General features: G+C 36.7%; 2 protein-coding genes and 1 pseudogene across 9 annotated transcripts in view; 2 read left to right on the plus strand and 1 right to left on the minus strand.

Moving 5' to 3' along the window:
- DNAI7 (dynein axonemal intermediate chain 7) overlaps positions 1-7394 on the plus strand; it is an 83110-nt gene extending 75716 nt beyond the window's left edge. The window contains 4 exon segments of the mRNA XM_035256047.3: positions 1382-1596; positions 4197-4364; positions 5863-5976; positions 6994-7394. Of these exon segments, the coding sequence (XP_035111938.3) occupies positions 1382-1596; positions 4197-4364; positions 5863-5976; positions 6994-7269 (773 nt within the window). The 3' untranslated portion in view covers positions 7270-7394.
- An 80-nt stretch (positions 7395-7474) lies between these two features.
- Positions 7475-24756, minus strand: part of IRAG2 (inositol 1,4,5-triphosphate receptor associated 2) — a 57880-nt gene continuing 40598 nt past the window's right edge. For all 8 annotated transcript variants that reach the window (XM_054238263.2, XM_054238264.2, XM_054238261.2 and 5 more), the window contains 8 exons: positions 20118-20252; positions 14938-15085; positions 13698-13741; positions 12057-12119; positions 11901-11950; positions 11512-11613; positions 9101-9208; positions 7475-7985 (listed from right to left, as the gene is read on the minus strand). In XM_054238263.2, the coding sequence (XP_054094238.2) occupies positions 7742-7985; positions 9101-9208; positions 11512-11613; positions 11901-11950; positions 12057-12119; positions 13698-13741; positions 14938-15085; positions 20118-20252 (894 nt within the window). In that variant the 3' untranslated portion in view covers positions 7475-7741. The remainder of the gene's footprint in view (positions 7986-9100; positions 9209-11511; positions 11614-11900; positions 11951-12056; positions 12120-13697; positions 13742-14937; positions 15086-20117; positions 20253-24756) is intronic.
- On the plus strand, positions 20670-24522 carry LOC118144422 (centromere protein U pseudogene; annotated as a pseudogene).

A 24756-nucleotide genomic window follows, 5' to 3' on the forward strand; every position in this document is an offset into this window, starting at 1 on the left:
TCTCACGGGATGAATATTGAACAAGGCTTTCAAAGACGAAGAGAACATTTGCATGCAAGTCTCTGTGTGGACATGTTTTCAGTTATGTTAGGTATGCACCTAGAAGTAGAATTGCTGGGTTGAGTGCTGAGTTTATATTTAACTTTCAAAGAAACTGCCAAATTGTTTTAAAAGGTAGTTGTACCCTTTTACAACTGAGGTTTCTTGTTTGTTCACGTTTGTTATTTATCTTTTTGATTATAGCCATTCTAATGGTTATGAAGTAATATCCCACTGTGGTTTTAACTTATTTTCCTAATTACTAATAATATTGATCATCTTTCATCTAAGTACTTATTAGCCTTTCATCTCTTCTTTGGTGAAATGTTTATTCAAATCATTTACCCACTATTAAATTAGGTTGTGTTTTATTATTAAGTTGTAAGAGGCACAAAAGACCATGTATAAGATTATTGGATCTGTGTGAAAAGTCTGAAAAAGGCACATCTTTAAAGACAGGAAGTATATTAATCATTGCCTTGGACTGGAGGTGGGAATGGAATTAACTGTAAATGAACGTTAGGATCTTAATGTGGGGATAAAAATGTTCTAAAACTGGATTGTGGTGATGGTTGCACAACTGGGTAAATTGACTAAAGATAATTGAATTACATACATAAAACACATGAATTTTGAAGTCATTTTAAAGCAAAGATGAGGCCAGGTGTGGTGGCTCATCTGCCTGTAATCCCAGCACTTTGGGAATCCAAGGCAGGTGGATCACGAGGTCAGGAGTTCAAGACCAGCCTGGCCAAGGTAGTGAAACACTGTCACTACTAAAAATACAAAAATTAGCTGGGCACAGTAGCTGGCACTTGTAATCCCAGCTACTTGGGAGGCTGATGCTGGAGAATCGCTTGAACCTGGAGATGGAGGTTTCAGTGAGCTGAGATCGTGCCATTGCACTCTAGCCTTGGTGACAGAGCGAGACTTTGTCTCAAAAAAAAAAAAAAAAAAAAAAAGGTGAAGAGAATGTGTCTGAAAGATTAGCGAAGAGTACTGTAGGAGGAAAGAACTGTATAGCAGAGGTCCAGAGGTACACATGCAGTGTTGCTAGAGAAAGAAAAAAGTTAGGTTGAAAACAGAAAAACTTTTTTCCTTGAGAAGTGGCAAGGAATGGAGCCAATAAAGTGAGTCAGAGCTTCTCTGAAGTTCTTACCATGCTGAGGAGGTGGGACTTGATCCTGTAGGCAGGGGAAATCTCTCAGCAAAGTTGGCCTTCTTTTGAGATCTTATTCTAAATATGAAAGATCAATTTATATGTAAAGCAATTTTTTTGGTGATTCATCTTTTTTATAGGAAAAAAATGAAACTAGTATCACTTTCTTCCTTAATTATAAAGGTAAATATTGGAGAACTGATGGCATCAGCAATGTATTCTACAAACCAAAAGAAAGACTTGTAACATTCAGCCTGGAAACCTTTGGCCCTCTTACCTTGATTCAAGATGCTCATATTAACATGCCATACCAGTCATGGGAACTAAGACCACTTGATGTAAATAAAGTACTTTTAACTGTGACTACAGTGTTTACTGAGATTCAAATACAAATTAAGGTGAGTAACTGTTACAGCTGTTACGTAATGTCATATCAAAGGTAAACCATTTTGATGGATATAATACTAATTTTTCAAAGCAACCAATGGCTGCTGATTTATATATTGAAATATAAATGTCTTATAATGACATTGAAAATGTACCTTGAGCTATATTTCCAAATGAAATATTTAATAATTAAATAAGCAATAACATGTAAGTAGCAAAGTGTGGGGGTCCGAAGCTCAAACTCAAACTTGTACCCTAAAGTTACAAAGGATGGATCAACTGAACCGACAAGTTTGGTTGCAGTATGAATTTTGGGTTTTTTTTTTTTTTTGAGACAGAGTCTCGCTCCATTGCCAGGTGCCAGGCTGGAGTACAGTGGCGTGATCTCGGCTCACTGCAACCTCCACCTCCTGGGTTCAAGCAATTCTCCTGCCTCAGCCTCCCGAGTAGCTGGGACTGCAGGCGTGCGCCAGCACACCCAGCTAATTTTTGTATTTTTAGTAGAGACGGGGTTTCACCATGTTGGCCAGGATGGTCTCGATCTCTTGACCTCATGATCGGCCTGCCTTGGCCTCCCAAAGTGCTGGGATTACAGGTGTGAGCCACCGTGCCTGGCCGAATTTTAGAGTTTTTGATCCATCCTAAAGTGGCTACCTGATTTTTATCATCCAGCCATTTGAAATCTCTTATTTTTTTTTGAGACGGAGTTTCGCTCTGGTTACCCAGGCTGGAGTGCAATGGCGCGATCTCGGATCACCACAACCTCCACCTCCTGGGTTCAGGCAATTCTCCTACCTCAGCCTCCTGAGTAGCTGGGATTACAGGCACGTGCCACAATGCCCAGCTAATTTTTTGTATTTTTAGTAGAGACAGGGTTTCACCATGTTGACCAGGATGATCTTGATCTCTTGACCTCGTGATCCACTCACCTCGGCCTCCCAAAGTGCTGGGATTACAGGCTTGAGCCACCACGCCAGGCTGAAATCTCTTTTGAGGTTGGTTTCTCTCTGAATAATCCTCTATTGCTCATTGGTCAGAAATTACATAGCCTGGGCCGGGCATGGTGGCTCACACCTGCAATCCCAGCACTTCAGGAGGCCAAGGCGGGTGGATCACCTGAGGTTAGGAGTTTGAGACTAGCCTAGCCAACATGGTGAAACCCTGCATCTACTAAAAATACAAAAATTAGCTGGGCATGGTGGCACATGCTGGTAATCCCAGCTACTCAGGAGGCTGAGGCAGGAGAATCACTTGAACCCAGGAGGTGGAGGTTGCAGCAAGCTGAGATCGCATCACTGTACTCTAGCCTGGGCAACAGAGTAAAACTCTGTCTCACAAAAAAAAAAAAAGAAGAAGAAGAAGAAGAATTTACATAGGCTGAAATTTAGAGACAAAAGTAGATTATTGGTTACCTGGGGCTGAGGGTAGATGGGGATTAACTATAAATGAGATAAGGGATCTTATTGGGAAGGATGAAAGGGATTTATGGTGATAGATGTACCACTCTGTAAAGTTACTTAAAATCTTTGAATTATACACTTGAAATAGGTGAATTTAAGTTGTTTTTAGAAAGAGAGATAGGTCGGAATTCCTCATGAATACAGAAAGCCTAGAATATTATTAAACTTTGCTTTTAAAACTAGATGAGATGGGAGATAGAGAGCCTCAGAGTCAGTGCTGCAAGTGCCCTTAAAATGCTTCTGGTCTATCCCATTTTATAGAGAGAAAAACTAGGCCATAGAGGTTAGGAGGTTAAGTAACCTTTGAGATTGTGTAAGGGGATTATACTGCTGGAGCCTCCTTTCAGGCTTCTGTGCACCATTCCAGCAGCCCTGATGACTCCCATGCAAAGACTCTTCCTCTAGACTCATGGAAAAATACAAGCACCTTCAGTGTTCACTTATGAACATGACAATTGAAACACCCAAGACTGCTCAGTGTGCGTTTTCAGGTTAGTGGATCTGTGCTGTCTAATGCTACTGCATTAGACAACTACCAGCCATATGTAGCTACTGCATGTGACTAGTCCAAATTAGTACATGCTCTAACTGTAAAATAAACACAAATTTTGAGTACTTGGTATGAAGAACGTAAACTCTCGTTAATAATTTCTATGCTGATTACATATTGAAATATTTTAGATATATTGGGTTATATGAAATATATTAACATAAAAAGAAAATGAGATGTGAATTCTGTACACCTTCAAACTGTCACTTTGCCGGACTTTAAAACTGCCTCATTATGTTAACTTTTGCAAGTGTGAAAAGAATGATCCCTAAAAGTTCAATCATAATTGTTATCTAATAACTATTTTAATTCATTGTGAACATATGCGTATTCTTATAAAATAGGAAATTTGAGAGATACTTTAGTCCATTTCCTTGATTGTTCTGATGAAGCCCAAAAAGAGTAAACTGCTTAAGATAACATGGGGACTTTGTGTCAGAGCATTCAGATGAGGCCTAAGAATGCCCTGCATTCCTTCCTTCTAATAAAGGATGATAGATGATTTTTTTAAATGTATGAAGCATCTAAAGGCTGCACCTGGAATAAGACTGAATTAATGATTTTTTAAATTTACATAAAAGCTTCTTTTTTCTTAAACTAGGAAAACCTCTGCATGTTATCTTCAGTCAAACTAAGAGACAAGAAACATGTCTCTGTTTTGGAAGGGAAATGGATGACTCCTATTCCTTTCATTACTGCTTTGAAAGAAGCGGGACTGAATATCTTTCCTACTAGACACTCTCATTTTTATGTTATTATAAACAATAAGGTAAGAACGAACCTTCCAAATTCAATGTGGCAGACATTTAAAATATTAGCAAGTATTAAATGTTATATAATTCAATATTATATAACTGTGTTTTATATATTCACTGATACAGTATACTTAGAAATAGATGAAAAGATTAGAAATCTAGGGTTCTCTTAAGTTTAATAATTTTCCCTAAGCAAATAAGCCTGTAGTATGATCTTCATATTGACAAATGGAACATATCCACAGGTGATCAGTTTAGTGCAAAGGTAGTTTAAGCAATTCTCATTCTGTATATTTTTTTTCCATTACTGGATATTATGTAAGATTTCTTAAAAGAGTAAATAACTCTGCACTTTCCCAAACATGGTAAGTTAGGTCCACTAAGGTACAAAACCCACTTCCTTTAGTTTTTTGGCAGAGCCTCCATGTCTATGTACTGGAACTTTATGTTCCTCATAAGGCTTCAGTTCAGTAAGACCTTTCCAGGTTAAACTGTGAGCTTCTTGAGGATGGGGGTCATTTCTTAATCAACTTTCATTCTTCTAGCATCTAGCATAGTCCTAGAATATAGTAGATGCTTGTAAACATTTGTGATATACAAAGACACAAAGTAACTTCTAATCATGAAAAGTGTATTTGTAGGCAGAAGAGTTCTATATTCAAGATTAATGAATGTATCAGAAAATGACAATATAAGTAGATATTTATATAACATTTAGAAATAATAAGTGTATGTACATATACGCATAGGAAAAAACCCTTGGTTTTAGTAACTCAAATTGCCTGTTACTTTACAATGTTGAACATAGTGTTCTGCTCATGCTTTCAGAATGTTCTATGCAAGGAAATATTTTTTTCTGAACACCTACATGCTAGGCACTATTTTAGATGATTAGACATCAATGAATGAAACAAAGGTCCTTACCTTTGTTTTCCTTCAGAGTCAAAGGAAAAAAAATTAAAAAATAAATGATTAGTATGTTAAGGTGAAAAGGCTATGGAGAAAAGAAAAGGTAGATCAGGAATAGTGGGGTTGAGGCCATATGACACCCATATTAAATAGGTGTCAGGGCAGCTCTGTGAGAGAGAACACTTGAGCGAAACTCACAGGTGGGGACTTTAGCCACATGCGTATCTGGGGAAGCAGCTTCCAGGGAAACAACTGGAGCAAGAGCCCTCAGGGAGTGGCCTGGTGTGCTAGAGGATTGGAGGAAAACCACGGAATCCATGGGGCTGGAACTGAGAGAACAAAGGGAGAAGCAAAAGAGATCAGCAGGTAACGGGGCATACGTCAAGTCAGGAGTAGGGATGTCAGAGGGCCTTGCAAGTCGTTAACTTTGGATTCTATTCTCAGAGAAAGGGGAAGCCATTGCCCAGTGCTGAGAGGAGTCATGCACTCTGACTTACAGTTGTAAGTGGATCCTTCTGGGTTGAGAATAGACCGAAGGAGGCCAAAGATGGAGGTAGACTTGGGTGGCTCAAAGATCAATTCTATTTGTTTATATATTGACAGGTTCCTTTGGTAGAAGTGAAAGCTTATCGACAGATGGCCCTACTAAGTTCAGCTTTTGCATTTGGTTGGAGCAAGTGGAACCTACTATGTAATTCTACAAAAGTTGTATTTAAGGTATAATATGTAAAAACCCAAAAAACTACTTCATCCTCCAAAAGAAGATAAAGTACTCAAAGACTAAATGAATGTAGACCATGGCTTCGCCTCTTAGAAAGGTTAAAAAAAAATTAACATTCGATGTGGCGTTTTAAAATTGAGGTTTTCTTTGTCAAAAATATAAATCCAAACTATATAAAGTTTATGCCTTTGTTGTCCATTATGATATCAGTAATGGTCTTCAAGCCAGGCCAGAGTCTTTGTATCTCTTTGCAAATTGACTCAAGAACAAATGGAAGCCTTGCTGGGTGCAGTGGCTCACACCTGTAATCCCAGCCACTTGGGAAACTGAGGTGGAAGGATCGCTTGAACCCAGGAGTTTGAGGCTGAAGTGAGCTATGATCCTACCAACTGTACCCCAGCCTGAACAACAGAGTGAGACCCCCATCTCTAAAAAAAAGAACAAATAGAAGCTTTTAACATGAATATGTCTGTGACTTACAAGCCCTCGCCTATGAGAGGGTTAGTCCTCCAACTTAACTTTCTGATGCCTTCTTATTGTTACCAGGTAGTAGTAAGTATATCTTATCAAATTCCAAAAGCTGACTGATGAATGTTTCGGCCTAAACAAGCAACCATATTTGTTTTTCTTGTTTATTGTGTTTCCCCCACTGAAAGCTCCTTGAGGGCAGGAGCTTTTTACATGCTGTTATTTATTTATTTATGCTGTATGTCTATATTTTTTCTGTGTTTTCTTACCCGTTACATCCCCAGAACTTAGAACAGTACCTCACACATGACAGGCACTAAATATTTGTTGCATGAATTCATACAGGTGGATAAGCTCCATAATCACCAAAATATAAACAGTGTCATGGTTTTTCAATACCCAATAATGGACACTTAGATTGTTTCTTTTAACCTTTGCAATCTGGGGGGGATAAATTGAACCCTTCAATTAATCTCCTTCCAAAATATCGAATAGAAGAGGAATTATTAACAAGTTGCTTGAATATCCTTTTTTTTTTTTTTTAGGTGAGGGAACACCTTACTGAAGAATGTATTGAGACTCCTAATTGGGCCATTTTTATGTTTAGCGGTGACAGGGCACAAAGACTTAAGATCAAGGAAGAGAGTGAGGCATTTTCTGAAGCACTTAAAGAAGACACTGAGTTTCATTCTACTTTATATCACATGCTGAAGGACTGCGCTTCTAAGGAAGCAATGGAAAAAGTCAGGAGTTCCAACTGTCAGTTTGTCAACTCTGTGTGCCACATGCTGCTCTCTACCAGATTGCTCAGCTATTCCTAACCGCCTCTTACGAACTGTATTCAGTATGAAGAACCAAGCATGGTCAAAGACAGGTACTTCTGCAACAGAATGTAATGAGTATGTTAATACATTTCAAATAGACTATTAAAATTTTCTAATCAGCATTTTCTACTTGTTTTATTTTAAAGTATTTTTTTTTCCTTTGAAAACTTGGCCTGATGAGAATTTTAACTTTCACTCTATGAAGATTTAAATGATTCTTTATTTCAGTAAAATTTAACAAACAATATATAGTATTTCTTCCATAAAAAGCTCATTCAAAGATCATAGACTTCTTCCATGTTGTATTTTAGTTGGGGAGATAAAGTCAAAAAGAGAAAATGTCGGCTTTCTTAGTCATTCTGAGAACCTCTGGTTTCATGCTTTACTTTCCCAGCTAAAAGTTACTAATTTACGAAGTTCAGATACTGAAAATTCAAAATCAAGATCCATGTATTAGGATGTCCTGCTGTCACACTGGTGGTGGCCCATTGTGTCGGAGTCTGGTAAATGGCCACAAGATATGTTCTAGGGACCTCCACGAGTCCTCTTCCTGTGTGGGAGCAGCATCCACAGACTTCTGGAAGAATGGGCCTGTGAGGAAGCTCATCAAAGCTGCAAACAGTACAATGAATGCAATAGAAAGCCAGACGGCCTTATTAGCCTTTCTGGTGGAGGACTTGAGATGTGTTGCCCAGGAAGCTATTGTGTCATAACTATAAGGAAAACAAACAGAATTTGGTAATCAGTAATTTGTCATTAGAAGCATTCCTTTTGCTAACACCACCAATCAAGTGATCTGTCCTTCATACCCCTAACACTGCCTTTTAATCTACATATTATGATTTATCATTTTGGTTTTGGAAACAATCTGCCTTCCACTCTTTGGAATTATTAGGATTAAAGAAATGATATGCTACAATGAGAATCTGAAAATTATGTGATATAGGCATTATCTTCCAGCAAGTACATACAAGTATCTCATTCTTTCAGTAAAGTAAGGCAACGTATTTCTACAGTAGAAACAAAAATGTTACTTGCTGGGCAGAGGGGAGTGTGTGTGTATGTACTTGTGTGTGTGTGTAATACTCCTCCTTTATTCTCGTGGGTATGCTCCAAGACCTCCAGTGGATGCTTGAAGCTGAAAATAGTACTAAACCCTATATATACTGTTTTTTCCTGTGGATACATGCCTATAATAAAATTGATTTTGTGAATTAGGCACAGTAAAGATGAACAATAACATAGAATAATTTATAACAATATATTACAGTAAAGTTATGTGAATGTCATCTGTCTCTCAAAATATTTTACTATATTCACCTATTTTTGGATTGCAAAAGTGAAACCACAGGTAAAGGAGGACTAAAATTTAAACTCCATTTGTTTTAAAAACATCCACCAATAATAGGTATTACTGCATTTAAGTCTTTGAAAAATAGTTAACCCTGTGCTAGATACTACTAAGATTTTACATGTGCTAATTTGTTTCATTGTAACACCAACACAATGACATGGGTACTATTAGCATCTTTATAAAGAAATTGTTACACAAAATGGATGAACTTGCCCAGGTTACATGGCATGGCTTGGCTTGTTAGAGGGCTGGAATTTGAACCTAGGCTATCTGGTTTCAGAGTCAAGTTTCTAGAAACTCTCCTGCTGCCTTTGTAACATAGGTTCAAGGAAAAGTAGACATACTAAATGTGTTATTCATCTTAAATGTGATTTGGCATGTCTTTTAGTAATTTGGTTAAGATTAATACTGTCAGCCCTGCCTCATCCCTTCCCATTCTACTAAAATGGTAGCATTTTCAAGTAGATAACTTACACTGAAGAGACATCCTGCCTTGATGGATGATTTTTCTTTTCAGAAAGACTTGGCTTCCTTGTCCTTTCTACTATTTCTTCTCCAGGTGGCTCTGAGTCATCTCTAGTTCTGTAAGTAAATATTGTTTTTAATATTTGAAACTAAGGATATGCTATAATTATTCATAAAATATGGTAATCTTACTGTAACTCAAGAGGCTCACAAATATTTGTTCTGTTTTGGGGAAACTCTAAATATCTAACTCTAAAAGTCAAATCGCCAAATTTATAATTAAAACATTTATAGAAATTTAATTTAAAAATAGCTTCCTATATTTAGAAAAATAATGTTTGTGTAGAAAGTTATAGCCAAATATATATAGAAAGGGGGAAATTTAAAAAGAACATACAGAAGTTAGTCTCACCACTCATCATTAACCAATGTTATTACTATGATTTCTTTCTCTGCATATAGATATGGTGTGCATGTTTAACCATACTTTATTAAACACTTTAATCTCAGCACTTTGAGAGGCCAAGGAGGGGGACTCCTCCCAAGGTTCTCAGGACTCCAGGGATTGCTGGAGCCCTGGAGTTGAAGGCTGTAGTGAGCTATGGTTGCACCACTGCACTCCAGCCTCAGCAACAAAGTCAGAATCTGTGTCAATGAAAACTATATGTATGTGTATATATTTTACATACCCATATTTATATATTATATACACATATATTATCATATTTATATAACATATATTAATGTGTATACACATGTAAGTGTGTGTGTGTGTGTGTGTATATATATATATATACTTTTTTAAGAGACAGAGTCTGACTTTGTTGCCTAGGCTGGAGTGCAGTATATAAAAAATATACGCTATATATGCACATATTTATATATATGTATATTTATATATAAAATATGTATACATATTTATATATATACTTGATTATAATATATACTATATGTACATATAGAATACACACATTTTTATAACAAATATATGTTTATATAAATATGTATATAGGTTATACATATATATACCTATGTTTTGTGTATAATAACAAATGTGGACACCATATTTCTTTTAAATTTTTATTTAAATATTTTCTCATTATTATTGATTTTATTCCTTTCTCTGTACGATTTCTAATCAGTGCTAACTTGGAGTATCATCAGAGTTCATTTGTTTTCTCTGAAAATCTTAATTTAAAAAGTATTTTTGAAAATATTCTCAATGTAAAACTAGTTAAAATGAAAGGTTAGTTAAAATAAATTAATATTCAGTGAACTGGGAAATAGCAATTGGATTGACTGTATTTTAAATCAAATCATATTATTTAAAGAGGTGTTCCTATACCTAAACAAAACATAATTGTTCCACTATATTTGCTGATGAGTTTCTACTTGGATTTGAACTTTGAAATCTCAAGCTCTTAATACCCTGAGAATTGTCAAAGAGAAATGTGTCTCAAAGGTTTATCTTCATTCAAATATCTATAGGAAATACATAGGATAGATATTAGTTTTTAAAGAAAACAAGGCCCAAAAGCCAGAATTAATTGTATTTCTTTAAGATTCTCAAGGTTTCAGTCTTTTGTTTACAAAGACTTCCTTAGTAGAAATCATACCATACTAACACAAAGCAAAAACTAGATAATCTTTTGAAGGAGACTCTTGAACCGACTTTTTTTTTCCAACCAGCTCAAAAAGATTCATTATGTTAATTCTAAATCTGAAAAGAGTTTGTAACACATGCAATAGGCTCCCAGGACTTAAAAAAAAAAAAAAAAACTCTTTGAGGATTGCACCATGTTGTGCTCAGCTTATCTTTATATTCCTTAGAATTGAGCAGAGTGTCCATCACATGGTAGGCACTCATGAAAATGTATAAAATAAAATCATTTCCTTAAGATCTGTCACTTTAACAGATGTAAAAACCGAGACCAAGTAAGATTAGGCAGTTTTTCCAATGTCACCCAAGGACTCAGAGGCAGCATTTGTGCATATCCTCCTTCTTGCCCTCTACTTTTCTCTGTAGAAGTATATTTGTTTCATTTACTATATACAGAGATAGCAATACAGAATTTCATGTTTCCTCTACCTTCATTTACATAAATGGAAGATAGATGCACATTTTACTTCTGTGGCTCTTTATCGACCTTTCCCCATTATGGACAGACACCTGGACAGGAAAAAAATTACCTTCACAAATATGGCAAATTCCAGGGTCTTTTTTAACTTGAGTCCTCAAACTCTGCCATTCTGAGAGCTATGAGAGTGAATGTATTATTGTGCTTTACAGTTTATAAAAATTTTTTACAGTGAATTATCTTTTTAATGATACGTTATTTTATCTCCATGGAATAAAAGTTATTCCCATTGTTTATTCCCCAGTTTATGTCAGGTTAATAAACACACTGAGCTTCACCTACTTTAGTTCACATTTTTCTTCTTCAGCATCTGCCCAGGAATAGGTGCTAATAAATCGAGGTAATGAGGGACGGTGTTCACTCTGCTTTGACCCCAAAATACGCCTAAATAAAGATGATTATAGCCACTTGTCAAATGAAATACATCTGTAGCCATTATCAATTTATTTCCTACTGCTTAAATAAATACAAAATTATATGTCCTAATTTTTTTCTTGGCACATTCACAGATCATAATAAAAAACTTCATAATTATATACCAATTTATATAATTATTCTGTTTACACTTTGTACAAATCAAATGTTACTGTATCACTTAATTTGAGTACTCATTTAGTTTAGCCAAGTATAAAATAGTAAGGTTCCCAAAGAGAACCTTAAATTACACTTACCAACTGCTTGACCTCCTACTGAATCGGTCATTATTTTCCATCCCAGCCACCTTTAGAAGTTCAAGTGTTAAAAGAAATGATAAAATACATGTTTATATTTTCTGTCATATGAAAATGAATTTCCCCTTGACTAACAACACTTAGGAATTGTCTTACCATTCCTGTAGTTCCAATATTTCTGGGTAAAGAGGCAATAGTCACTCTTCGAAGAGAAGATGGCTAGCAGAAGGAGAAAAACGTACAATTAGATAACTCTCAAAAATTATCATTGTATGCAACACCAACAAATATCCTTGTACATGCACATCCATGCACTTGACCACTGCTGAGTTCAACAGTAGACATGACTTAAAAGGACCCTCTTGTAGACAAATTGTTTTCAAGAAATATTTTACCAATTTATATTCCACCTAACTCGATGTTGGATTATTATAATTTATGCCAATAAAACAAATATAAGATTTCTTGTTTGGGTTTGCAATTATTTGTTCTAGTACTCTTGAACATTGCTTTTTTATGTGAAATAATCATGTATATATCTTCTCTGAGAACCATCCATTTATGTTTACCACCTTTGTTCTATATTAATTATTGTTTATTTGTATTTGGTCTATATTGAATTTTCATATTTCTGGCAGAAAACTTTTTATTGTTAATCCAGCCAAATCTATTCATCTCTTTTGCTACCATTGCTTCTATGCTTAAAAAGATTCTCCCAACTCAAGAGGGGATAAATATGCAAATATGCACCTACATGTATAGCTTTTTTGTTCATGGTTTTATTTTTTTCATTTAACACATTTAAGGATTGCCATGCTTTAATGAATGAATGAGTTTCTTGAGATTTGTACAGAAAAACGTTATATAATTTTGTGTGGTTCTTTAAGTACATCATCAGAATACAAAATTTTTTAAAATGTGATAAACTAATTTAAGGGGTTCCATGTGAATCATTTTCTTAAGCCACATCATCCCTACTTTAATTTCATAGATTAGTTGAGCAGCAAGAGTATGAAACTGTGGCCCAGGAAACGTGGTTTCTAATCATGCTACTACCAATACCTGATCATAACTGATCACATCACTTCTTTGTTTCTCTTCCCTCCTCTGTGAAAAAGAGGGATTTGTATGGAATGATTTTAAAGTCACTTATTCAAAAATTCTATGTATCTGTGTAATCCTGATTTTTACACAGCAGCAAAAACCGCTGGCTGAGCTTCAGCGTCACATTCTTCCTTCTTAGTAATAAGCCTCCTGATTTTTAGCTAGGCATACAGCCTCCTAAATAGAAACTGTACTTTCCAGACTCATATGCAACCAAGAATGGAAAGAGAAATGTTATTTTGGACTTCTAGGGAGTGTCTTTACAGGGAGACGGAACACTTGTTGATTCTCCCTTTTTCTTGGAATGAGATGATGAGGGCGTGGTGCCTGGATCTGAAGTAGACATCTTAGACCCTGAGACAGAAGCCAAGGGCTGAGGGTAGTGAGGCAGCAAGAAAGGAGGCTGGTCCCTCAGGATTGCTGCTGTGCCATTGTTGGGTTACCTGTTTCCAACTCTAGTTTTATACAACAGAGAGAAACCATTATACTGACTTTATTCATGCTGCCGGGCACACTGAATTAATACACAAATACAGCAGAAAGCATAAAAGCATACTTAGATAAACAAAGACATCTATGTGAATTTAAATCACTGTTTTATTATTTACCTATAAAGGCCTGGAGCTTCAAAGAACATTTTAAAACCATCTTGTAAGTATTTGATAGACATTTGTTATGTGAATTAGTAATTACCTTGGAGTTTAAAGAAGCTGACCGTTTTTTAATTTGGCAGTCATCTGAAAGGAAAAACACATTTACACATTTTAGCTATTGCACATGCAATTTATGTTTAAGCAATGTCTTAATTCTTTAAAGGTAAAGCAAAATTCAGAAAAGATTTATTAAGACTTTAGAGACTACTGAGCAATATAAGTATCTGTTTATCATTCATTTCATCTTTTGTAACAATTACCATCTTTTTTTTTTTGAGACGGAGTTTCGCTCTTGTTACCCAGGCTGGAGTGCAATGGCGCGATCTCGGCTCACCGCAACCTCCGCCTCCTGGGTTCAGGCAATTCTCCGGCCTCAGCCTCCTGAGTAGCTGGGATTACAGGCAGGCACCACCATGCCCAGCTAATTTTTTGTATTTTTAATAGAGACGGGGTTTCACCATGTTGACCAGGATGGTCTCAATCTCTTGACCTCGTGATCCACCCGCCTCGGCCTCCCAAAGTGCTGGGATTACAAGCGTGAGCCACCATGCCCAGCCCCAACAATTACCATCTTAACTAATGGAATACAGTCCTCCGTGTCTCTGTGGTGTCCACAGTGCCTAGCTAGCACAGGGTAGGCACTACATGAGTGTCTGCTGGAGAAAGGAATCTAAAGTGCCGTTCAGGAGAGTATCAAATATGGTTACTGTTCTAGAACAGGGAATAGATTCTCGAAATAAGAATTCTCAGCAAAGTTCATACTTATTTTAAATAAAACTGTTGTACGATTTATAGAAACAATACGTTATTCCCCATAGCCGCATATGTTTCTCTATTTTCCAGTTTATCTATCAGCTTACTGAGCCAGGGTCCTTCCTTCCTTGAGGCATCAACCATTGCTGATGAGAGCTCCCATTTAAGTTCCTTCTCCTTAAAGGGGAGAAATAACTAATGTATTATTAGTTGTTTCTAATGTATAGAAATTCTAATGTATCCTCAGTAGGGGAACACTAAGGTCAACTTCATGAGTTGGATTAAACATATTCTGTCATCTCAGTAATCTAAATTAATACATTTTGGTGTCATTACCAAAGAACCCTTCATGTCTCCCAACCTGTTTTCTGACACATTATTTTTGGCTATATAAATAACAGGAATTCATTATTTTTCTAATATATCCTTAACCTAAGAGTCTTATTGTACTAAAGTCATAATAAGAGAACAAAAAAGAGGAGAATGTAAAAAACAGAACTAATACTATTATCTTAAACTCTTATTACCGTTATCTTCAAGAGGATTGAAAGACCGTTCATTCTGCAGAAGGACCTGTTTCAGTTCTTCTAATTCAGCATGCTCTTTGGCATACATCCTCTTCAAGTTTTCTACGTGCTGAATCATCACTTCAACTGCCTTACTAACCCGGCTTTCCTAGCAAGAGAAAAATGAGCACATTTACATTGAAAATACTATTCTCAATTCTCAATTAAAAGATGGTGATCAGGCACATTTACCTTCATTCCATTCCTAAATCCCACTACAATGGCAATAAATGCTTTAATAAAGACATGCATCTACAAGGGCAAACAGAAGAAAATAGGACAACAAGACTTTGAAAGCTGGATAGAAGGACCAGCCACAAATGACTAAGAGGTAGAAAAGCTGAACCCTAAAAAAGGTAGTAAGAAAAGCCTAGAAGCTACCTAGGTTGCACCTCAGTAAAGGTTGAAGGTGGGTATGTGAACAAAAGAAATGGTTGAAAGTCTATGTTAAAAAAAAAAAAACAAACATTAGATCCAGAGATCCCCCTGCTTACTCTGGCCAGCAGAGCCATTTTCCCTCCACTGCATGTGAAGATCCAGTCTTATTCCTCCTCCTTCCAGCTTCCAAACACTGGCAGCCAGAGTTACACCCTCAAGGCAGGCAGCTGGAAGGTTTTTCTCTGGTGATTCTAACTAAGATAAAAGTCCTGTAACTGCTGACATTAGGAGTACCCCCAGTGAAACATTTGGAATGTTCATAGTGCTATGAATATTTGTGTACAAGTATCTGAGTGCCTGTTTTCAATTCTTTTGGGTATATATCTAGGAATGGAATTGCTAAGTCATACGGTAATTCTATGTTTAACTTTTAAGGATCCACCAAACTGTTCCACAGTGGCTGAACCATTTCACATCTCCCAGCAATGTAGTGTTTGCGTTCTCCCCATGTCCTCACCAATACTATTCCTTCTTTGTTTCCTCCCTCCCTCCCTCCCTCCCTTCTTCCTTCCCACCTTCCTTCCTTCCTTTATTCTTTTACAATAATCATCCTAATGGGTGTGAAGTGGCATCTCATTGTGGTTTTTCTTTTTTTTTTTTTTTTTTTTTTGAGACAGAGTCTTGCTCATCGCCCAGGCTGGAGTGCAATGGCACGATCTTGCCTCGCTGCAATCTCTGCCTTCTGGGTTCAAGCAATTCTCCTGCCTCAGCCTCCCGAGTAGCTGGGACTACAGGTGCACACCACCATGCCCAGCTAATTTTGGTATTTTTAGTAGAGATGGAGGTTTGAACATGTTGGCCAGGCTGGTCTTGATTCCTTGACCTTGTGATCCACCCACCTCGGCCTCCCAGAGTGCTGGAATTACAGGTGTGAGCCACTGTGCCGGCTTCATTGTGGTTTTGATTTGCATTTCCCTAATATATATAAGGATGTTTAACATCTTTTCACCTGATTATTGTTCATTTGTGTATCTTATTTGAAGAAATGTCTATTGAAGCCTTTTGCCCATTTTTTAAATTCAGTTATCTTTCTGCTGTAAGAGTACTTTATGTATTCTGATACTAGCTTCTTATCAGATATATGATTTCCAAGTGTTGTCTCCCATTCTGAGATTGTCTTTTCACTTTCTTGATACTGTCCGTTGAGGCACAAAAGTTCTTAATTTTGATGAAGTCTATTTTTGTTGTTGCTTTTGCTTTCACATACTCAATTTAACAAATATTTATTGACCACCTGTGATGCATTAGGTACATTTTAGGCATGAGAAATACAGCAGTGAACCAACAAATACTCCTGCCTTCATGGAGCTTATATTCTAACAGGAGGAGACAGACAATAAAGATGTCAGAACACATAGTATGTTAGAAGGTGATCAGCGCTATGAAAATCAAAACACGGGAAAAGGCATGAGAAGCTCTGGGGTAGAGAGAGATTGAAATTTTACATAGAATGTCATGGGAGTCAGGGTAGGCTATTCTATAAGTTGACATTTGAACAGGACATGAATAGGATGAGGGCCAGGACATGTAGATAGATACCTGGAGAAGGAGGATTCTAGGCAGAGGGAACAGCTAGGGCTGGGTGGCTAACGTGGCAGTATGCCTGGCCTATCTGATGAACAGCAAGGAGACAAGTGTGGTTTGTAATGTGATAATCCAGGAGGACATTCATAGGAGATAGAGACCCACAGGGCAGAGGGCAGGGGAATTGTGCACATCCTTTCTTAGAGACAGAGTCTTGCTCTGTCCCAGGCTGGAGTGCAGTGGCGTGATCTCAGCTCACTGCAACCTCCGCCTCCCAGGTTCAAGCAGTTCTCCTGCCTCAGCCTCCCGAGTAGCTGGAATTACAGGCGAGTGCCACTAGAGTGATGGGGTTTCACCTTGTTGGCCAGGCTGGTCTCAAACTCCTGACCTCGTGATCCACCTGCCTCAGCTCCCAAAGTGCTAGGATTACAGGCGTGAGCCACTGCGCCCAGCTGCACATCCTTTCAAACCACAGAAGACATTGGTTTTTACTCTAAGTGAGGAGCTTTAGGACATTGAACCAAAAAGTAACAATCTACATTTTAAAAATGTAATGAGTGAGTTAATATATTTTAAGTAGACTTAAAATTTTCTAATCAGCATTTTCTAAAGTTTTATTTTAAACAAAGTATTTTGGCTGCTTTATTAAGAACAGACTATGTTTGGGGGAGGGTCTGGGATTGGATGGAAGCAAGGAAACCATATAGAAACCTGTTTCATTAATCTGGACAAAACAGAATGGAGGCTGAGATCAAGATGGTAGCAGTAGAAAGGGAAATATGTGGTTGAATTTTGAATGTATTCTGACAGTTCAGCCAACAGGATTTTCTGTAGGATTTAATGTGAAGTGAGAGAGAGAGGTGTTGATAATGACTCCAGCTGCCTCTGTCCCCATTTTGGCCTGAGCAACTGAAAGGACAGAGCTGCCCTCAAGTGAAGTAAGGAGACTACACATGGAGTAGGTTTGGTGGAGGACCATGAACAGTTCGGTTTTGAATGTTAGGTTTGAGTTTATCAAACATCCAATTGAAATTGTTGAGTCAGCAGTAGCATAATCTGGTCTGGAGCTCAGGGGAGTGGGTTAGGCTAAACATACGAATTTGAGAGTCCTCAGGTGACTGCCTGGGATCACAGGGGGACTGCGTGCACATGGAGGTCAAATGTGCACAAATGGAGCCCCGGGGCTCTTCGATATTCGGAGGTCCAGGAGAAGGTGTAGAACTACAGGAAGCCTGGAAGGAGCAGCCCGTGATGTAGAGAAAGGCCAGGGGATGTGGTAGCTGGAAGCTAAATGAGGAAAGCATTTCCAGGAAGAGAAAGACATCAGCCATGACAGATGAGAACCGAGAAACTGAAGTTGGTAATGTGGAGGTCACTGGTGACCTTGGCAAAATCTGCTTTGTGGAAGCAAAAGGTTGATTAGAGTGGGTTTGAGGGAACTTGGGAGGAGAGAGACTGAGCACAGTGAGTACCATTCTGTCGAGGTTTGCTGTAAATGGGAGCAGAGAAACTGGGTGGTGGCCAGGAAGCAAAGGATGAAAGGTTATTTTGTTTGTGTTTGTTTTGTGTTATTATTCCCATCTAGAAAACAACATATTTGTGTGCTGATAGAAATGGTTCAGTAGAGTGGAGAAAACAGAAATGGAGAAAAGTCAGGAGAATTTGGTTCCATGCCCCTGAGTAAATTAGTGGGGAAGGCTCCCATCTTCGGAGGGAAGGCTGGCCTTGGATAGGGTTAGAGACAATGCATCTTTAGGAACGGGAGCAAGGCAGTGTGTAAGGGTTCACACACCGGGAGGCTCAGGGCTTGTGGCAGTTTCCTTTGATTGTCCCAGTTTCCTCAGTGAGGTAGGAAGCAAAGTCATTACCTGTGTTTGAGAGAGAATATGGGGAAGGACATGACAGTGGTTTGAGGAGAAAGGAAAGGGTGTGAAATTGATATTTAAAAGAGGAGGGTGAGTGAAGGGAAGCCCCAAGGACCCGCTTAAGGTTTGTGATAATGAATTTAAAGAGAAACAGGTCAGTATGGGAATGTGGCATTTTCCAGCTATGCGGGCATGAGAGGTGGAGAAGCAGATTCACTTGCAGACTAGCCCATGAGTAAGACAAAACAAGTAAAGGAAAAGTGTTGAGGGGTCATGCAAGGTAGTGAAAACTATGTTTAACCCTGGAGCATAAGCTTGGCCAGGAAAGCAGGGTGGCCAACTAGTGTGAGGGACAGTGAAAAGGTGTGTGGGAGGGGCATGGGCAGAGATTGATAAAAGAACTAAATATTCATCTGCATAGTGGGAGAGCAACAGATAATACCTAAAACTGAAAATAAATCACTAAATGATAGCATGAGCATATTATTTAAAAATGTGAATGCAAATACAAAACAAACAAGACAAAAGAATTGAAAGTTGTTTCTCTAGATCATGGGAAATTAGGCTTATAGAGCTGATTGACCTTTTAAAAAACCTCTGTGCATATACCATTTTCGTAAAAATGAAAAAATAACAGTATTCTCTAGGGAGGGGTTAAAAAGGAACTAAGGAGTAAAAATGTATAACAAATTATCAAACTAAAATTACCACCACAATTAAATGTCTCCTTCTTAAGAAAATACATTTTAACAAATCTGCTTAGGTATAGATTTAAAAAAAATCATATCTCACCAGGTTTGTCCACAAGGAACTTTTGGAATTCTGCTTCTCTAAGGACAAGTACACACAGATACATATACAAGGATACTTACTGTAGCATTGTTAATAACAGAAAAATGTCAAGAACATCATGAAATGATTAAATATAAGGAACTGGTTAAATAATTTATAACCACTCAACCAGTAGAATACCATAAAATGGTGATATGTGTGTATATATTTATATCACACAGAAAGTTGCCTATGTTATATGAATAAAAACACAGATTATAACACTAAATAAGGGATTATAAATACTATATTATAATACTATGTATCTTGAAGAATATCACAATTTTTATGATAAACACTGGTTTGTGTTAGTAGAGTTTTTTACATTTTTATTTGTATATTCCATTTTTCTCTATATTTAACATGTGTTATACAACAAAAGTATTTTTTAAAACTTATTCCTAGAAATGAAAAATCAATAGTCTCAGGAAAAATGAATCTTTTTGTAATTTCATTCTAATTAGAGAAGTGAAGACAGGTTACCTGATTGATGGCTCCCAACATCTCAGCCCTACTGGCCACTCGAGCTGTGCACTGGCTAAGAAACTTTATACTCTTCTCCAGCTTCTTAATGATTTCCTGTGCCTGGTTGTCATCTTCACACAGAGGTGTTAAAGACTGTACAGAAAACAAGCATATTAAAAGGTATCCAACACGAGTGTTCAGCAAGGGAGTCTAACACTGCCTAAGTCGCAAATGTCAACAACATTCTAATCTCAATTATTTTGGTGGAGGATGAAATGAAGCAGCAAAGACCAATAATGAATGATACTGATATATTGTTATCTTTGCTGGCTACTAGGTAGATATATGCAGGTGATCACAAATCTTTTATGTCTATTCTTGATTTCTTCTTTACTTCCCAAATTTGCCACTTCCTTATATGCATTCACATCTTTCTTCTACAGCTAATAGGAAGGGCTGCAATTAATTGGTAATGGTAAAGGGATTATGCTTATAAATGAGGTGAATGTATCATATGAGGAGCATAGGTTGAAATTTTGAGAAATGTAACCAAACATATTGGAATTAAAAATGTCTCTGACAACTATGCTTGTTCTTCCACAGATGATAAGGCATGATTGGGCCAGGTAGGTGAGTATACTTTCATTGCCTTATGAATTTTCTTCTCAATCCTGTGCCCTTTATTCAAGATGACCCTCTTCCTGATTAACATCTTTCTCACGAGAGTACAGACAGGATTAAGTGAATAACAGATTTGGAAGCAGACAAGACACTGTTCATAGCCTTTGTGATTGTAAGCAAATGTCTAAAACTTTTCCAAATCTAAAACAAGATGTATTATAAAAGTTACCATGATTTTGTATATCATTAAGAAAGAAAAAGTTGTCAATAAAACCATTAGGCACCATTGACTGTAAATTGCATCATAATTTTTAAAATGTTAAAAAAAAAATCAACCTTTCTGATTTGCTGTTTCCTCATCTGTCGGATGGAGACAATCACATATCCTCTCCAGGAATACTGTCATATGAGAGGTAAAAGATGCCAACTGCTTGTCGCACATTTGTGCTCAATGAAAGACAACCACTTTTGAAATAGACAGATATGTGTGAATTGTAGCTAGAGAGTTTCTAACCAACTAAAATGGCAATTGTCAGACATGCAGTTTCTTACGGTGGTTTAAACCACCATCTCCAGTTGGGAAGGAAAGAACAGATGTTAATTGTTAGCAAACAGAGTATGGTCAACCAGGATTAAGCCATGAAGAAATAAGAGAATCTGAACAAACCCATAACTAGTAAGAAGATAGAATATCAAAAATCACCCAACAAAGAAAAATCCATGACTGAATGTCTTCACTGAGGAATTCTAGCAAACATTTAAAGAATTAATGCCAATCTTCATAAAACTCTTCCCAACAATTGAAGAAGAGGAATACTTCCAAGCTCATTCTATGAGGTCCACATTACTTTAATACCAAAGCCAGAAAAAGACATTACAAGAAAAAAAAAAAAAACTACAGACCAATGTCTCTGATAGATATTAATGTAAACATTCTCAACAAAATACTAGTAGACTGAAATCAACAGCACATTAAAAGGATTATACATCATGTACAAGTAGGATTTGTTTCTCTAATGTAAGGGTGGATTAACGTGAAAATCAATCAATATAACTTACCACATTAACAAAAAGGAGGACAAAAACCATATGGTCATTTCAACTGATGTAGAAAAAGCATGTGGTAAGATTGAACACTTATGATTAAAAACACAAAAACTAGAAATACTAACAAAAAATGCATAAAAACCACCAAGATTATTTTTACTGTGTCACTGAAGTGCCAATTAAAAAAACTAGAAATAGAAGAAAATTACCTTAAAATAATAAAAGTTATATATGAAAACCCTACTTACAATCATACTCAATGGTGAAAGACTGAAAGCTTATTCCTCTAAGGTCAGGAACAAGGCAAAGATCTCACTCTTACCACTGTTATTCAACATAGTCCTGGAAGTTCTAGCCAGAACAGTTAGGCAAGGTAAATAATGAAAATTTATCCAAATCTGAAAGGAAGAAGTTAAATTATTTTCTGTTTGTAGATGACATGATCTCTTAGTAAGCACTAAAAGTTTCCACCAAAAACCTGTTAGAACTAATACACACATTCAACAAAATTGTAGGGTACAAAATTAATACAAAAAAAATTAGTTGTCTTTCTACACACTAACAATTTCCAAAAAGGAAATTAAGAAATCAATTCCCTTTACAATAGCATCAAAATGAGTAAAATACTTAGGAATAAACCTAAGGAGATAAAAGAATTGTATGCTGAAAACTGAAAAACATAGCTGAAAGAAATTAAAGAAGACACAAATAAATGGAAAGACATCCTGTGTTCATGGGTTTAATTTTGTTATCTATGTTACCAAAAGTGATCTACAGATTCAAGGCAGTCTCTCTCAAAATCCCAATGGCATTTTTTGCAGAAATAGAAAAATGTATTTCCAAATTAATATGGAATCTAAAGGGACCCTGATAACCAAAATGCTTTTGAGAAAGAAAAAGTAGGACTCACACTTCCTAATTTTAAAACATATTACAATGCTACAATAGTTAAAACAGTGTGGTACTGGCATAAAAACAGACATATAGAGTAATGGAATAGAATTAAAAGCCCAGAAATAAGTGTATATTAACAAATGATCTTCAACCAGCTGCCAAGAATGCACAATGAGAAAAGGGTGGTCTCTTTAACATGATGTTGCTGAGAAAACTTGATATCCACATGCAAAAGAATGATGTTGGACCCTTATCTTACATCATATATAAAAATTAACACAAAATGGATTAAATACCTAAAAATGAGACCCCAAACTAGAAAACTCATAGAAGAAAACAAAAAGCTTCAAGACACTGGATTTGGCAATGATTTCTTGAATATGACACCAAAAGCACAGACAACAAAAGTGAAAATAGACAAATGGAACTACATGAAATTTAAAAGTCTTTATGCATTGAAAGACCCAGTCAACACATTCTGTAAGTTACAACAAAAACTAACTTATAGAATGGGAGACAATATTTTCAAACTATACAACTGATAAGGGGTTAATATCCACAATATATAAAGAACTCCTGCAACTCAACAATTAAAAATCCAAATAACTCAATTTAAAAATGAAAACAGAGTGACCTGATAGCCCTGCCACATAGAGTGCAGCCTCCCAGGCATGCAGGTCCATGATAATCAAAAGAACATTTTATGAAGAACACATTCTGTGAAAGATAAAGGTGATCAAAACTGCAAGCCTACCAATGTGTTTGATGTTCCTACTAATTCTGCTGTCTCAAGAAGATACAAATAAATGGAAAGACATCCTGTGTCTTGGTGAAAATAAGAAAGATGAAGAACCTTATGAAACCTTTGATCCTCCTTTACACAGCCCATCTATGTATGCCAATGAAGAATTCTCCAAATATTATGGATTATCTATCCCTTCAACTCCTCCAGGAAAAGAAGCAAAAAGAGGCTCGAGCACTTCTAAAAATGGAAGGAGGTGAAAACAAATCTGTAAAAATGAGTGCAGAAAAGCCAGGGAGAAAACTCAAACCCATTAGCAATGAGTCTGAAAGCACTGAAGAAAGTGAAGTGAGAAAAATTAAATCTGGAGAAAATAAGGACCCAACACCACAAGCCTATTCTAACCACAGCATCTTCAGACCTTTCAGAGAAACCAGCTGACTCAGTCACTTCTAGAAGACAGGACCGATTAGTGCCCAGCCTTCTGTTGAAAAAGACACACTGACAAGAGAAGGTCAAGCAAAAACTCAGAAAAAAGGAAATACATCTTGTGGCAAAAGGAAGAAATCAAGAAGTGAAGCCATAGGCTTAGATATTTCCAACGTCGTGCATATTTGGTGTCTAGAAGGAAAGAAAATCAATGACATCATGGAACTGAATATTGTTTTGCCTGCATTTGAGAAAACCCTCGTCCAATATAAACACAGAATAGAATCTAAAATTTGTAAGAAAGCCATGAATAAATTTCATTTTAATATTAAAGAAGAACTCATAAAAATGCTTAAGGAAGTCCAGATACTGACAAATCTAGAAAGGAATAATGCTGAGATGGCCGAGATCGCGCCATTGCACTCCAGCCTGGGTAACGAGAGCAAAACTCCGTCTCAAAAAAAAACAAACAAAAAGAAAAGACAGTGTTTGACCAACGGCCAGGATGAACTGCTTTGGTTAGAGCCACAACTGAAACATCTACAAACAAAATATTAAGAACTTAAGGGGAGAAAAGCCTTCCCTTAGGAATGCAGCTATTTCTTATCTAATTTAAAACAGCTTTATCTGAAGTATTCAGATGTTCAGGAGAAAGAACCAAATGTAAAGGAAACATCATTCATCCAACCTCCCAGGTCTGTTATTTAAAGCAAGAACACTTTTGGGAGCTGAAACCCATCTGTAAAATATCAGCCATCAATGAGAGAAGCTACCAGGTAAGAGACCAGTCTACCAAAATGTGCCTATAGAAAGATTAGTCTCATGCTATGATGTTACCTTCTGAAACTGTAATTTCTTTTCTTTTCTTTTTTCTTTCTTTCTTTTTTTTTTTTTTTTTTTTTTGAGATAGAGTCTTGCTGTCAC

This window comes from Callithrix jacchus, chromosome 9 (genome assembly GCF_049354715.1).
Source record: "Callithrix jacchus isolate 240 chromosome 9, calJac240_pri, whole genome shotgun sequence".
In the NCBI taxonomy this organism is placed as follows: Eukaryota; Metazoa; Chordata; class Mammalia; order Primates; family Cebidae; genus Callithrix; species Callithrix jacchus.